This window comes from Lissotriton helveticus, chromosome 11 (genome assembly GCF_964261635.1).
Source record: "Lissotriton helveticus chromosome 11, aLisHel1.1, whole genome shotgun sequence".
Classification (NCBI taxonomy): domain Eukaryota; kingdom Metazoa; phylum Chordata; class Amphibia; order Caudata; family Salamandridae; genus Lissotriton; species Lissotriton helveticus.
Window position 1 is genome coordinate 984,345,813 of NC_136072.1, and position 15,098 is coordinate 984,360,910.

General features: G+C 41.2%; 1 protein-coding gene across 2 annotated transcripts in view; it reads right to left on the reverse strand.

Moving 5' to 3' along the window:
- SGSM1 (small G protein signaling modulator 1) overlaps positions 1-15,098 on the reverse strand; it is a 1,153,128-nt gene that overhangs the window by 616,280 nt on the left and 521,750 nt on the right. For both annotated transcript variants that reach the window (XM_078667338.1, XM_078667339.1), the window contains exon 5: positions 14,490-14,642. In XM_078667338.1, the coding sequence (XP_078523464.1) occupies positions 14,490-14,642 (153 nt within the window). The remainder of the gene's footprint in view (positions 1-14,489; positions 14,643-15,098) is intronic.

A 15,098-nucleotide genomic window follows, 5' to 3' on the forward strand; every position in this document is an offset into this window, starting at 1 on the left:
TATAAATTTTACAAACATATGGACACTTTACTTGTTGAAGTAGCCGAGTATCTGTTTACTAGATGTGCCACTTTCTCAAGGGAAGGTACACCTTCATTTCCAATTATCTGCAGTAGTATACACTTATTCTAAATACCATCACCACAGACGAGTAATTTTCGACCCTCTGCTTACAGATGCAGATGTGTTATTGAAGTTTCCTGAAACAAACCATCTCTTTTCTCACCTTTGACCCACTTCCCCAATTGTTCTAACATCAACCCAATTTAGGCAGCATTGGTGTTGAACATGTAAGTCTTCGATGGTGGAGGCAGAAAAAATGTAACGAAAACTTAAGAGTGCTCCATGTAAAGAGAGCGGACACCTTCTTGTCTAGTTCGCGCTATATAAAAACTCAAAACTCTCTCCTCCCCAAAAAGACCAAACCCTTACTTAAATCACTGCAAAAACAACAACCATATGCTGTAGAAACACCTTACCACAAACGTGTGCTAATGTTGAACAAAACAGGCTCTAGTATACGGTTAAAGACGTTTTGAAGTCGCCTGATTTAAAAAAAATACTGAACACTCAAGGCTTTCCTGCCACTACGCTTTTCCCTAGATGTCACGGGTTTATGCTGCGAGAAGTTACAGGGTTGGCAACATGTAATGCTTTGTTCATTAGAAACTCGATTAAACAAAAATCTAATTTCATAAGAGCCACCAGAAGGCTTTCATCCCTGTCATCTTGGACTAGATCACCAGCTGTGAGCGGGGATAAATGGATTTCTACGGGAAGCCCCACATCCGATCAGTCATACAGTAAAACAAAGCGGATCTGAATATTCTCGGCGCTGATGTCATCTACTTTTGCATACTGGTTCAAAAAAGAAATCTCGAATACAAATCCATCAGCAGAAGCAAATGCGTCCTTTTTCGCGTTAAGCTCCTTTTTTAATTGCGGGGGAGGATCTGCAGAAAAGCCCAATGTTACAAGAGACAAACCATTCTAAAAGAAGATGGTTCATCAAAAACAGTGTGAAACGTTATCAAAGACTTAACGGAAATGCATGCGAGGAAAATACCAAGGGGGAGTAATTTAAGGTTGCAAGAGATTGGGTCGGTAGCTTTGGAGGATGTGAGGCCTGCAAAAGTAATACCCACAATTGTCTTCTGTATGGGAACCAAGCACCCTATTGAAGCACTCGATTCTCTCAGGGTAGTGAAGCAGAGCAGTCCAAGGGTTATTCAAAGAACATGGTGTGGGCTTGTAATTGTCATTCACCAGTGTGCAATAACACTCAATAAATTACAGTCAAGTCACTCCCCCTCTCCCTCTCCTCTCCCCGCCCCCCCTTCGGTGACATGCAGAAATCACATTTAACTTCTAATTGATCATGACTTCCCCAAATATGAGGCCAGAGTACTGGCTTTGTCAAGGAGTCACCACATCATAAGAACTATAACCACAGAGGAAGCAGGCCAAGGCTGCAAGACGGCCATAAGGACGTTTGGTTTAAACCCAACACTGTTGAATTCCAACAAACTGAGTTTTAGTGACTTATACTGCACAAAATACATCTTGAATATTTTTTTCTGTTCAAATAGTTGAACGTTCTCAAAAATGAGAAAAGCACAAATGTTTCTATTTACAGCAGAATAAGTACAATAACTTCCAAAATAGAACACATAAATTCAGCTGAATCTCACAACTCAGGTGCAATCTATAGCAACAAGTATCCTTGATTGCCTTATGTCCATCCTTTTTGACTTTATAGGAAATGGCAAAAATGGCCATCAAGTTTGCCCTAGCTCGAACAAAAACTCCCTATGGTCATGAGAACAGTATTTTTAAAGATATGTCAAACATGATGCCTGCTGCAAGAAGCATCCTGCTAAGCTGTAACATTTTGGGCACTGGACCAGCTCCCCTTTAATCTAAGGAGATGAAATGCTTTGAGCTGCAAAGTAGGACTATGCTTAACAAGACACTTATGCACAGCTAACTTCCTTCACATAAAACAAACATGACCATTTTGCAGTATTTTAATGCTTTTCTGTGCATTTGTGAGTTATGTCATGTTCAGATTGAATAAAAGAGTCTTTTGTGTCAACTATTCTTAATAAAATCAAACCCTAGAATAAAACATATATAATCCTTGGTTGTCTGGAAAAGTATAAAAAAGGAATGGATATGTTTGTATTGTGAACTAGAGCATCTGTCGATTTGTTTTGTTTTATACAGGCAAGAGTAGATCACTCTTTCTCTTATTACTTCATTTCTTACAGTAACACTTGTAGAACTATCTATAGGGAACATACGCATACAGGCTGACTACCAAAAGAATAATGTTCACCTTCCGTAAAGGACCCTCAACTGTGGGGCTCTTTACCTGAAACTCTCAAATGCATGCCAACTACAAAAATATATAGTATAAGCTACAGATCTGGCGGTTAGTCTGATAAGGTAATGGCACTCCTAGGCAGTGCGCAGCGCGGGTATTTTTTTGTATAGAAATACCAAACACTGGAATTTATTTTGACAGCTTTTTTTTAAACTCACAACGAGGTACGTGGGATGAATGCAACCCCATTGTATTGTAGGCTGGAACAGGCCTTTCTGATTGGGTACTAATAGTGAATGATGAGTAACTCTGTGTATCTTGCTTTACCTTCAGAACCCTTATATGAGAACTATTTGAAGGATATATGAACACCCGAAGAGGGAGTGACATTTACAAGGCACTAGTAATACTTCAATGGCCTCTGTGCATAGGACCACAACATTTGGATTTCCTTCGGGGCGGAATTAAAACCGAAACTAAGGTTGGTTCCACTTAGCTCTCACTATTACACTGGGTGAAATCCCCGCTGAGTAATCAATCGAAGTACTAATATCTCCGTTTCCTTTGTTTTTTTATGCGCTAGGACCTGAACTATAGAAGTACAGGTACCTTACCTTTTCATATTAAACTTACTAAACCATAGGCAACATTGAGCGGGTGTCCTTCACTTGTATCAATTGTAGAACAGTCACCATTGTTAATCCACAAAAGTCACCTAATAGGCTCTAGCACATATGTTTTCTTTCAATTAAGTTACACAAGTGATATACCACATGATCACTGAGGCTTTTATTTAAGATTTGTTCCTTTACTGATGGATTACTATCAAACTAGTCAATCCAGGGCCACTACGGTGGTCTCTATTTTTCCAGCATGGGTTTCCACAGGTTCAAGTAGGCAAAGTGAACCGAACAGTTTCAGATGCCATGTCACAGTGGGAGTTTGCCAATGTTGTTTCATACCTAATTTATTCTAAATGCATACCTATATGTTTCTTAGCCCTGAAGAACCCGCTGTTTACTGTACTGGGATGCGACGAAACATGTGTTGGCTAACGCTTTGATTGAAATTGCTCATGAGGGAAACAATAAATCGAGATACGAAACCAAGCAGTGGATCAAGAACGTTTTTATATTGTCACTAACTTGTTTTATAAACTTCGGGGGTGTGCAGGGGACTGTTGTGTTTTACAAAAATATGTAATCAAAATGATCAATGCTAAAATCCTTTACTGTTTTATCTAACCTAGATAGTAGCCCTCAGGTTGCAGTCCTTCAAGTCAGCAATGGTATAGACAGCAGCTGGAAATGCTTTTTATCTATTTACATGTGTATCTACACATATATGTATACAGATATGGACACATACAAACACAAAGAGCTGTTCAATATTCAAGGCGATGAATGTAGCGAATAGTTAATGAGAAGGAAAGATAGTAAAATATTAAGCAGAGGGTAAAAAAAGAAGAGGATTCTGCGTGGAGCATGTTGTACCATACAGAAAGAAAAAAGGTACAAACCAATCTAACAAATCAGCCTTTTCTGCATGGTCAACCCAGATTTTTCGCATTTTTCTGGACCCAATTTGTGCTGATTTCTGAACTCTGTGCACCCCTGCGAAACAGGAGTAAGATGCATTTTCTCCCACTTTAAACACGGTTAATTTGACTTACCCCTAACTGATATATTTAACTTGCCTATAAGTCCCTAATATATGGCGTATGGAATACAATCAGGGTCTAGACGTTAAATGTCACCTGTATACTGCAGCAAAAAATAAAAGCAACTCAACAGGGCTGGCCTGTAAAGCATGGCTTTAGGCCTATTGTGTGAAGTTTGACTACAGAAGCCTAAAAACCTGCTGTCAACCTACCAAAACAACTATATTTGACAGGTGGTAAACCATGGCTTTAAATATGAAAAAGTCACTGTTAGACCTGTCAGCCTTAGGGTGGTCTTCCTCCAAAAAATGTGGCCTTACCTCTCCATTTGTTTCTGATCTCACTTTTGTTTGCCTTAGGACTCTGTGTCATTTACCATTGTTAACCAATGGTTAAGTGTGGGTGCTCTCTCCGCTAACATGATCAAATTGGCTTACACCCAATTTGCACATTTAATTCACTTTCGAGTCCCTAGTAAAGTGGTACTACATGTACCAGGGATTGTAAATTAAATACTACTAATAGATCTTCAGCACTTATTCTGCCACCCAGTTAAGTAGCCTTTCAACAGGTCTTAAGCCTGCCAGTGCAGTCAGTGTATGCAGTTATAAACTGCCATTTGGACCTGGCAAACGAAACCTTTTGTCAGGCCTAAAACTTCCTTTAAAATACATATACATTACCCCTAGAGTAGGCTCTAATTAGCCCATATGGCAGGGTACAGTGTATTTAAAAAGTTGGAAATATGCTTTTAACTTTTAGATTTCCTGGTAGTGAAAAACTCCTAAAATCCTTTTTGACTGCTGCAAGGCCTGCCTCTCCCGCAGGAGAACATTTGGCTAACCTATTACATTTAATAAGTGATATCTTTCAATTGGGGGCAGGTGGGAATGTCGAGTTTGGTGTCTAAGGTATTGTAATTTAAAATCCTCTGTAATGGTGAAGTTGGAGATTTTAAGTCACAATTCTGAAAATGCCACTCTTAGAAAGTTGGTATTTTCTTGTCCCAACCAGTTAGCGACTGCACCCTGTATCCTGGGTGACATGTTTAAGTGTAGCTGGAAGTTGGTCTTTGTGTTTTGCTCCCAGATATTGAAACAAAGGGCAAAAGGTGTTGGCAGGAAGGGCATTCTCTGACTTGATGAGGAGGAAGAGCTGTTACCTACCACATTTGCACACTACAAAGGATCTGCATTCACAAAGGGTTTGACACTAGGGAATTCCAGAGACCTCTTAGGGTGGAAACCTCCAGAAACGTCTCCTATCTCAAAGTAGGCATCAGGTATAAATAAGGGACCCTCATACCAAACTCTACAGTACTCCCCTGGACCTGTGGAAGACTCAGATGGGCTGCTCTGCAAGGACTGCTATCTAGCAACCCAAGGAAAAAGGACTAGACCTGCATCTTGATCCCAGGACACCAGAGGGACTTCATGGGCTAGTTGGCTGGCCTTCTGATGAGAGCCTGGTCTAAACTTCCGAGACAGAAAAGGCTCCAACCACCATGAACCCAGCATATGAACTCTGTCTGCTGTGAGTCCAACCCCCAAATGCTTCTACATCAGCTCTGGACCTTAGGAAGTGCACCTGAAGGTGCTCTGCAAGCCCAACTGTGGTGGGAACACATCTCCTTGCAGCCCTACTTTGGAACACACACAAGCAGTGCATGCTTGACACAGAACCTCACATCAGAGCCCGCTGTCTCGAAACCAACACTTCATAAACGCATCCTCAATCCAGGGCTTCGCATTACAAGCCCCTTGTCAAGATCATCCTCGTCGATAGCACAGGACTCTGCATCGCAGCCCCATAACTTCTCCCGCACTGTTAATGCAGCACACATTTTCAATGTTGTACTTCGCATCGCAATCCCCCTCAACAACCTCGACTATAAAGGACTTCGCATCGGAACTTTGTAAACACCTCTACGTGACGTATAACTGACACAGTATATCGCAATGCCCCACATCCTGGATTTAAGGTACTTTGTTCAGCAAGCCTAACTCAGTCTCCGTCTCCAGCTCATCTCATTGCAGTCACCCTGAACCTGTGACTGTCATGGTCTGGCAGAACCAGATAAGCACAGTTGGCACTTTTCGCTTAAAATCTTTCAAATTGCATAGCTCTGATTGTACTGGTTGGATTTTTGTTATTTTTATTTCAAATAATTTATTAAATGTTACTCTTTTTTTATAGGTTGGTGTGGGATTCTTTGTGTGCTGGGTGTTCACAGTTATGAAGTGCTGCATAAATACTTTACACATTGCCTCCAACTTAAGCCGGACTGCTTAGTGCGGAGATACCAGGGGGTTAGGCACAGTTTAATTACTTGTGGCTTCCCTCTGACAGGGATTGCGGTTGCTGCTTGAGAAGGGTTTCACCCTCCTGAACTAGTAACCCAATTTCCTACAGTCACCCCAATGTACACCTGTTCGCTCACAAGGTAGAGTGCCTGATATTTGAAAGAGGAACAAATGTGAAATTAAAGGTATGATGTTCCTTCAGTGTCTTTCCCCCAAAAGCTATTTTCACTGGACGATATGTAGCTGGATCCTGGAATATGTCAAAGTACACAATATAGACTTTTCCTGTAACTTTTGACAGGAAAGGTACAACAAAAAGTCATTTAAATACTAATTGAAAAGTCCAATTCATTTGTGATGCTAATTTTTAATACAGTTTTTGGGAAACATAACTTTTAGAAAGTTTTCTTTTCCGTGACTCAAGGTCCTGGAGGCTAATTTACATTAGCTCTCTAGCAGCTACACAGCAAGTGCTAGACCTTAATGAGGTGTGAAAACTGCTCTCATATCAGAAACAATGGTCTGGGAATAGGGAGGTCCAGTAGGGTTGACCAAATAACTTAATTATCTTATAAAGGAGCCTGCCCTTTTAAATGTAAGGTGACAACTGGAGAAGGCAACCCTATGCCCCCCAAGAAGGACTGGCATCAAATCCAGTGGGAGGTTAGCTGTCCGCAGAATCAGTTGGGTGACCACAGAAGAGGGTACTGCTCATTGTTCTGGCCACACCACTAAGAGCACACACATGCTCTTCACAATGTGAGAACAGCACTGTAGGATTGTTTGCAGTAGGGCAAACAGGAACTTCTGAAAAGGTGGGCAGTGCTGCCCCCGGGAATATTTTCCCAGTCAGTTGGGAGGACCCAGGAGCAAACTGCACCCACTGGCAGGAGACAACCATAGTGTGGCATTCCAAGAAGCATTTCTCAGAACACACTGTCTGGACATATGGAAAATCAGAAGAGGGCTGGAGGACTGGACCCGCGCCATCTTGTACCCAGGACAAAGAAGAGGATGATTATGGTACTGTTGGCTGACCTCCTATGTGGCTACAGGGAGCCATGCTGCAAGAGGTCTTGCAGGCAATAGTACCAACTGGACCAGGACTGGACCTTGCTAGTTGCCCCTGATGACTGAGTTCTGGCATCTGAGTGCTGTCCCAAAGGTCCTGGAAACCTTAGAACTGTTCCAAAGGAGAAGGTCCAGAAACACTGAAATGTTCTGACTTTTGGACTTCCAAGACCTCCAAAACAGTCAGGGGGACACTGCAGAAAAAGGTATTCAATTTTGATGCACGTTCTTTGGATACAGCTTCAGGCTTGCCCCATCAGAGAATTTTGAGTTCCATAAAAAACACTAAGTCAGAAGGTAATATCTTAGACCGGAAATAACCTACTTGGTGTATCAGACCAGCCCTTCATCACTGTCAGCCTGAAGCATGATAGTGCCAATGATAGTCAATGATAGTTTAAGGAAGCACTAGACCAGGTCCTCGTCTAGTGCATCCTTAGACTATCATTGGCATCTTTTGCTGCTGCTTGGACCTAAAAAGTCAAAAAATCATATCTCTGGTACCATTTATTGGAAGGTTGTTGCTTTGGAATCATTTTGTTTAAAACATTTTACTCTATTTTTCCAATGCAGTGTGGGATTTGTGTTGTTCTGTGTTTTGTCTATATTACTGCCTTGGTACTGAATAAATACATTACACATTCTAAATTATACAGGTCTGCTCTCTGGCATAGCTAGCAGTAGCTTAAGCTCAGGTTAATTTAGTGACTTTGGGATATATTCTGACAAGTTAATGTCATTATTCCATCAGGTGTGAAACTGCCCACCCCATATAATCCAGTCTTTAGCATTGGTAGAAGCAGCAAGATCCATGACTTGCGTTGGATGAACAGTGCTTTAAGTTGAATTACAAATTCCCTTTTAAATTGACTTTGTGTCTTTTATTGAGTTACTTGTGATTTTTCCTAAATTCATTCTTGCAATCAATTTTTGTACCTTAAGTTTTTGGGAAACATGAGGGTGGATCTGGTTAATATGGAAAGCCTTAGCCTGGCAGAGGAGAGGAGCATGTGCAAATACTGAGGGCTGCAGTTGAGCAAGGAAGACAAGACAGAGGATTACTACATTCCCATCAGTGACTGGGAAGAGGTCTGTCAGCTATAGCTCACCTCGGAGAAAAATGAGATTGAAGTCGAAAAGGTCCCAATGCAAGAGAAAGATTCTCCCTAAGGAGCAGCATCACCTATATTGTCCAGGACAGGGGTCAGTGTGTCCTCTCTCAGTTTGTCCCCATCAGAGCTGGAGGAGAGGGAGGCTGAGAGGGTCTTGAAACTGCAGCAACTACCCTTGCCCATGAGGAAAAAAAAGTAGGCCGTGGATTCTGAGGAGAAAAAGTTGATCGTGGCCTGCTGGTCCACAAGAGGAGTCCACAAGCATGATGACTTGAGGTATCGAATTGCATTCTAGTCCAGTGATAATGGTGGCAGCAATTCAGATGTTTCTAGGAGAGTTCAACAGAGTCCACATCATGAAAGACCTGGTGCCTTTTTATGAGGTAGGGGATGACGCCAATAGATGGTTTGCAGCTTATGAGGTTGCCTTGTGTATGATAGAGTCCCAGAAGAGTACATGCCTGTTATTGGGAGAGATACACTATTGGCCCTAGATGCAGCTGACCAGGTTAACTATGCTTCCCTTAAAGAGGCTCTCACGCATAAGTTTCATTTTGTCGTGGGGCTGAGCCTGGCATTTACACTGTGTTAATTAGACATGAGCTTATTAGAAGTTTAAACACCATTTTCCCTTTCTGGTGCCCTTTGCACACGGCACACACTTTATTAAATGTTTAGAGTCTAGCAGAGTGTTTTGCTTCACACGAGAATAACATGTTTTTCTATATTAGCAGCCTTGCTTGGTAAGCTTAGTCTGAACAGTGAGTGCCGAGCCCTTCTAGGTTATTTCAACACAGTGGTTGCTGTTTGGACTAATCAGCGCACGTTCTAGACAGAATACATATGCAGCTGTGGCCACCTCTGAGATTGGCACGTTTATTAATGCACTGCGTAGGCATGATCACAAACACTTGGAGAACATTTGTATGCTGAGAGCTGGTGCATAATCTGAAGTGATCCATTTCTGTTAAGTACCAGAGGTATGGGGCTGCCTATGTAATCCCAAGAGACCTTCTGTAGATATAAAATAACCTACTAGCAAGGGAGGGTTAAATATATGTATATTTTAAACCTGTTTCCATTTAGCATTATAACATGCTTTCTCCCTTTGTATTTTATGGAATAGTAACTATGTTGATAACCTTGATACTGATAATATGTCTGCTTGTATTAGCTAACATACTGCGCATGAGAACACGGCGTTAGAGATAAATATTTCAAACTTGCACTTGTCTTCTTTTACGCCCTGTTTTGGACTGGTATGAGAGTATAACGAAAGAGTGTTCATGTGTTCCACAATGCCTGAGGTAATCGAAGTTCCATGCTCTGGGTTGTCTAATCATTGGTATTTTGGAAGAGCCAATGAGAAACTGATGCTAGTCTGGTAGGGGATGTTGGGTACTAAGCTCAGTTTCGGCACACCATAATTCACTGAGGTTCCAAGTCTCTATGCACAGTTCTGTGTAGCAGCAGAATCCCTGCTACAGTTTAATCCCTGAAAACTATTGCCTGATGTCGGGCTTCCCAGTAAGGGACTGGATGGTTGAGTGAAGGTCAGTAAAGTAAAGGTTTATGATGAGCTGTATAGTTTGAGAATGGGGGACCACATCTTGAGTAATTGCTTTACAGAGCTGCACCAGAATCTAATAGAGTCCAAGCTCACCATCCCCAGGGAGCTTAGAAAGGAAACAGACCTCAGGCTCAGCAACACAAGGACTACGAAGGTACCAGGGTTGACCACAAAAAAGGTGTGTCAGGCCCCTAACAGAGGTAAAAAAGTGAGAACCCCACAGGGCTACAACCTTTTGACAAAGAAAGATGTCGCAACCCACTTCTCGGAAGTATGAAAATGGGAATGAACCTGCTTGGGGGGGGGGGGGGAAGGGTTGCGATACTCTTTGAGAGTGGCATGTGCTTTGACTTGTATCAGTCAAGGCACAGGAAGAGAGATGTCTCAAGCCACAGGAAGGCACTCAATAGTGGGCACTCTATAGAGGTGGCTAATGTAGCGCTAGTGAGAGGCTATTCCAAGGAGAAGAGGGTAGAGCATTGTCCAATTGTTTGGAGGTGGAGCCAGCAGGTAAGCAAGTAACCTTGGAGAGTTCCTGGAAGTAATGTTACAGGAATTTTTGGACTGGCTCAACCTTGCTGACGTCAATCTCCATTTTACTGCCCACATTAACACAACGCAAGTTGAGTTTTTGGACATCTACATTAGAAATGAATCAAACATGCTTGAGGTAGATTTATATACATAGTCGACAGCAAGGAATACCTTGCTCCATTTTACTAGCTACCACCCGAGAAACCAGAAAAATGGCATACCCTTTTCGCAGTTTCTTAGAGTAAGAAGAAACTGTACAAATTTAAAGGATTATGACACCCAATCGATCACAATGAAACAGAAATTCCTTGAACGAGGCTATCCCCATCGCCTTGTAAGAGAAGCATACAAAAGAGCCCGGTTCTATAACCGAGATGCCTTGCTTATACCTCAAAAAGCACAACAGGAACCAAAACTGGTCTGCATCACAAAACATTCCACGTTAGATGCCACCGTGAAACAAATTATTAATGCCAATTGGCAACTTTTAAACGTGGATTCATCTCAAACCAAACTAAGCAAACCAATGTTTGCACACCGTCGGAACAAAAATTTAAAAGACCTTGTAGTCCGATCACGTTATACTTCAGCGATGACCAAAACCCCATTCATACAAAAAACAATACATGGTACCAACCAAGTTAGGGGCACCTCCCGATGCGGGTCCTGTCAGTCCTGTGACGGCATCATACCGGGAGAGTCATTCACCTTTAATCAATTTAATATTCAAGCAAAAGAACTATGGACGTGTAACACACGTAACATAGTATATCTGATTATATGCCCATGCAATTTGGGCTATGTGGGAGAAACCTCACGTGCAATAAAGACACGCCTCACAGAACATAGTTCTGCCATTAAAACATGTAAACTCACAGCCCCTTTGGTCAATCACTTTTCAGAATTCAAACATTTCCCATCTGACATTAGATGGCGTATCCTGGAAAAGATCCACATGCCACATAACAATGGTGGCGACAAGATCAGGAAGAAAAAGGAAGTATTCTGGATCTTTTCTTTGGGGACATTCACCCAGGGCTTGAATAATGAATTACCTTGGGAGAACGCTATCCTGTAAATCCAACAGAAACCAGACAGTGCTCTGTAAATATGAGTCCAAATTCAAAGTAACGGCATTTAATGATTTAAAAAACTCAGTTCCCCTAAATGCACTAAACAAATGCCTTTTGCCCTTTCTCCAACAAGTTCATCAAATATGTAGCCTCGTTCAATCCACTTGCTATTTGCAGTCTTCCCAACAGTTACAACTGAGTGACAACTTCCATTACCGCTATGCGAATCAGTACTAACCAGATTGTGGATCGTCAAAGTATATACCTTTAATAATAACTACCAATGATCAAACACAGTATATAAACCAATCAGTGCGTCTAAACCAACCCCCTCCATTGAATTTCCAGACGTTAGACCGCGCTATCACGACACGCCATCATTCCGTTTAATACAGGTAAGAAGAGCAATAGACACTCGCACTATTTATAACAGCCAATCTATCACGTATTCCTCAAAACAGACTCTTCAATACGGCTATTTCTTATTTTAGATAGCCGTTAACCTGCAGTAGAACGTATCCTTAATCAGCTGTGCAACTGCATGTCATCGGCACGCCACTACACTACTTAATACAGGTAAAAAACGGAAAAAACCTTTGAGTTAACCACAATAACCGTCCCGCCTCGCAATTCGCAATACTCCTCCTTGTGTATGCTGTGTTTAACCATAGATAATCTGTAACTGACACCGAAAAAACTTCATTCGGCTGCGTAAACGTGTAACCCCGATACGCCACCTTTCTGTTTATTAAAGGTAAGAAGCTCCAAAATAATGCATCTCTTAACAGTCACCGCATTCTGTAATACTGATTCCCATACACGGCAACCTTTAATTTCATATAGCCGGAAGTCTGAACCCGAATACATCCTACCAAGCCGTGAAGCTGCAAGGCTCAACGGAGGAGTGCCTTTCATTTTTTAGAGCTAATCACTCAGCACATGTTTTAAACATAGGTAAGAACTACGAAGGCAACCACCCACCTCTTGGTTTATTATCAGAAAAATGTTTCACAATACAACCAATACTCACTATGATCCTTTCTCAAAAAACAGCTGATATTCTGAACCCGCACAGATTGCGTCCGAACGGATCATCATAACTGCCCCGTAATATTTAACATCCTAAAATACAGGTAATATTAGAGAATGTTCGTGACATCTTCAATAACTAATCGATGTCTTTCTTCATATCTAACGATACTCATCTCTCTTGACAGACTACTGTTTACCTTCAGATTAAGTTCCCCTACCCGAAAAGCCGCTACAGGGGCCTTAATTCTAAAAACCAAGCTGTTCCAGCTAATCATATAGATCGTTAAACAGGTAACATATCGTACAGACAGACTGTAATGTTTTATACAAAGTTATAAATATTATTGAAGAAACGTGTCTCTACTCATTATCAGAAATAAACTATGTTACAACTACACAAATTAAATATCCAAGACAGATCCGCCCACAAGACGCCAACCAGATTAACGGGCCAATAACAAAGACCATACTGTTGCCCTTTAGGGGACTGAACACTGTCTCATTGATATTGCTATTTTGTCCAAGCAATGATATTATCTGCCGACAATTGGAAACCACATCAGTACTCTGGAAGTTGAATCCCAGGTATCCATAAGTAAATAGCGTTTACCTGTGATCGACGTGATCCCTAACCATAACTAACAATATTTCCAACCCCATAAAGCTCTCCCAGTTTTGTCATCAACTTGTTCAATGCTACTGTACGCTGTACTTACATCACAATCTCATCTAGTCAGATATCCCTTAGGTATTTAAATTTTTTTTAAATAAGTACAAATCAACTCTAAATTAGATTAATATTTAAATAAACACCAGTTTGTTTTCTCTCTTTCCTCATTCCTTTCAACCTTTCATCCTTTCTTTTCTGGCTCACAAAAGATTTGTGCATTCTTAACATCATTTTCTTTTATATGTTTCTTTTACAAGATTCTATTACAATGCAATATGAAAAGTTTAACTGAACTACATTAATGCGACTGTAATTATGCTGCTCTAATGTTTCTCTGCATGCTCGAAAATGAACTAATGTTACGCGGTATATCATGAGACCCTATCAAATTACTGGCCGAGATATTCTAGCAAACTGCATCTATTACTGTGAATTGTTTAGCATAAGGACAGACTTCCAAATATTATTTATTTATTTTCAGTATCATGATGGTAGAGTCCTGAGGAAGACACCTTCAACGTGTCAAAACGCGTAGACAGGAAACCATCCCCTCACTATACCATTTTATTATATAAACTATGTACATCTGTTAATGGAACTGTTTTTTATCACTTTTTACCAATATGTCAATGACTTAATTCATGACACTTTTTTATCAAATTTATTAAAATGTATTTTTCATGCTAATTTAGTGTTTCATTATTAAGTTTGTGCTGTTTGCTAAATTGAATTGTGCCAGTCTTCGTTTTTGTTTGCCTGGGTACGTTACTTTACATATATTATTTGCCCTGACCCAGGAATCCTATCCGAATCAGGGGGTCCTTGTTTTTTTACATAGTAATGTTAGAGAGTAACATTGAATGTGTCCATGGCACTGCTCTGCTGGATACCTGTGCAGTAGGACCCTGATGGTGGAAAGGCTGGTCTTCCCAGAACAGTACCTGCAGAGAGAGGGCTGTAGGGTTAGGCATTTCAATGGGGGAGTGTGGGTATGGGTATGGTCTCCCTAGAGTGGCAGTCCTCCTTGCCCAACTAATATAATAATCCACTTTTTACAAACAGAATATGCATGTCGTGTAGTTCTGAAGGCCAGAAACAGGGTAAAAAAATGAAAAGACAAGGTGGAATGTTCACATACCTGCTGTTTTCTACAAGATAATGCACAATTTTATCCAGTACTTTTTCAATGAGGGCTGTACGAATCCAAAGATTCTTAATTGCTTGAGGAGAAAGACTTGGTAGCTTCTGCAGTTTTCGTACGCTGTCCTGTATGCCTTGCATCTGATTTCTCCTAAAGAGTGAAAAACGTATATATTAGTCTTTCATAACATTTCATAACATTATTTCAGATGTTCAGCAACTAAAAGGATAAAAATATAAAACATTTATCACAAAGTTCAACATGTGTTGCGTGTACTCTTGCAGTATCTAGGCAGTTCGGGCTGGACTGTTCCCATGAGGCACAGGGTCAGACTGATTTGCATATAACCATGTCTGAACTGGGGTGGCAGAGTGGGCTAAAGAACGGTGATGGATTAAACCCAGATCTTTTGACTGGGTGTGAGTGTTTGATTGATTCAGATGCTCTGTCCATCACCACCCCCTTTTGTACCGCATTTGGCCGCCATAAGTGTGGCAGGGTATGCTCAGACGTGAGTCCCTTGCTCACTTTGCCACTGGATTCAAGCAAGCTGGGCTGAAGACGGCTGGAATGCCAGAAACCGGTCCTCGGAAGCTTGTTTCCAGT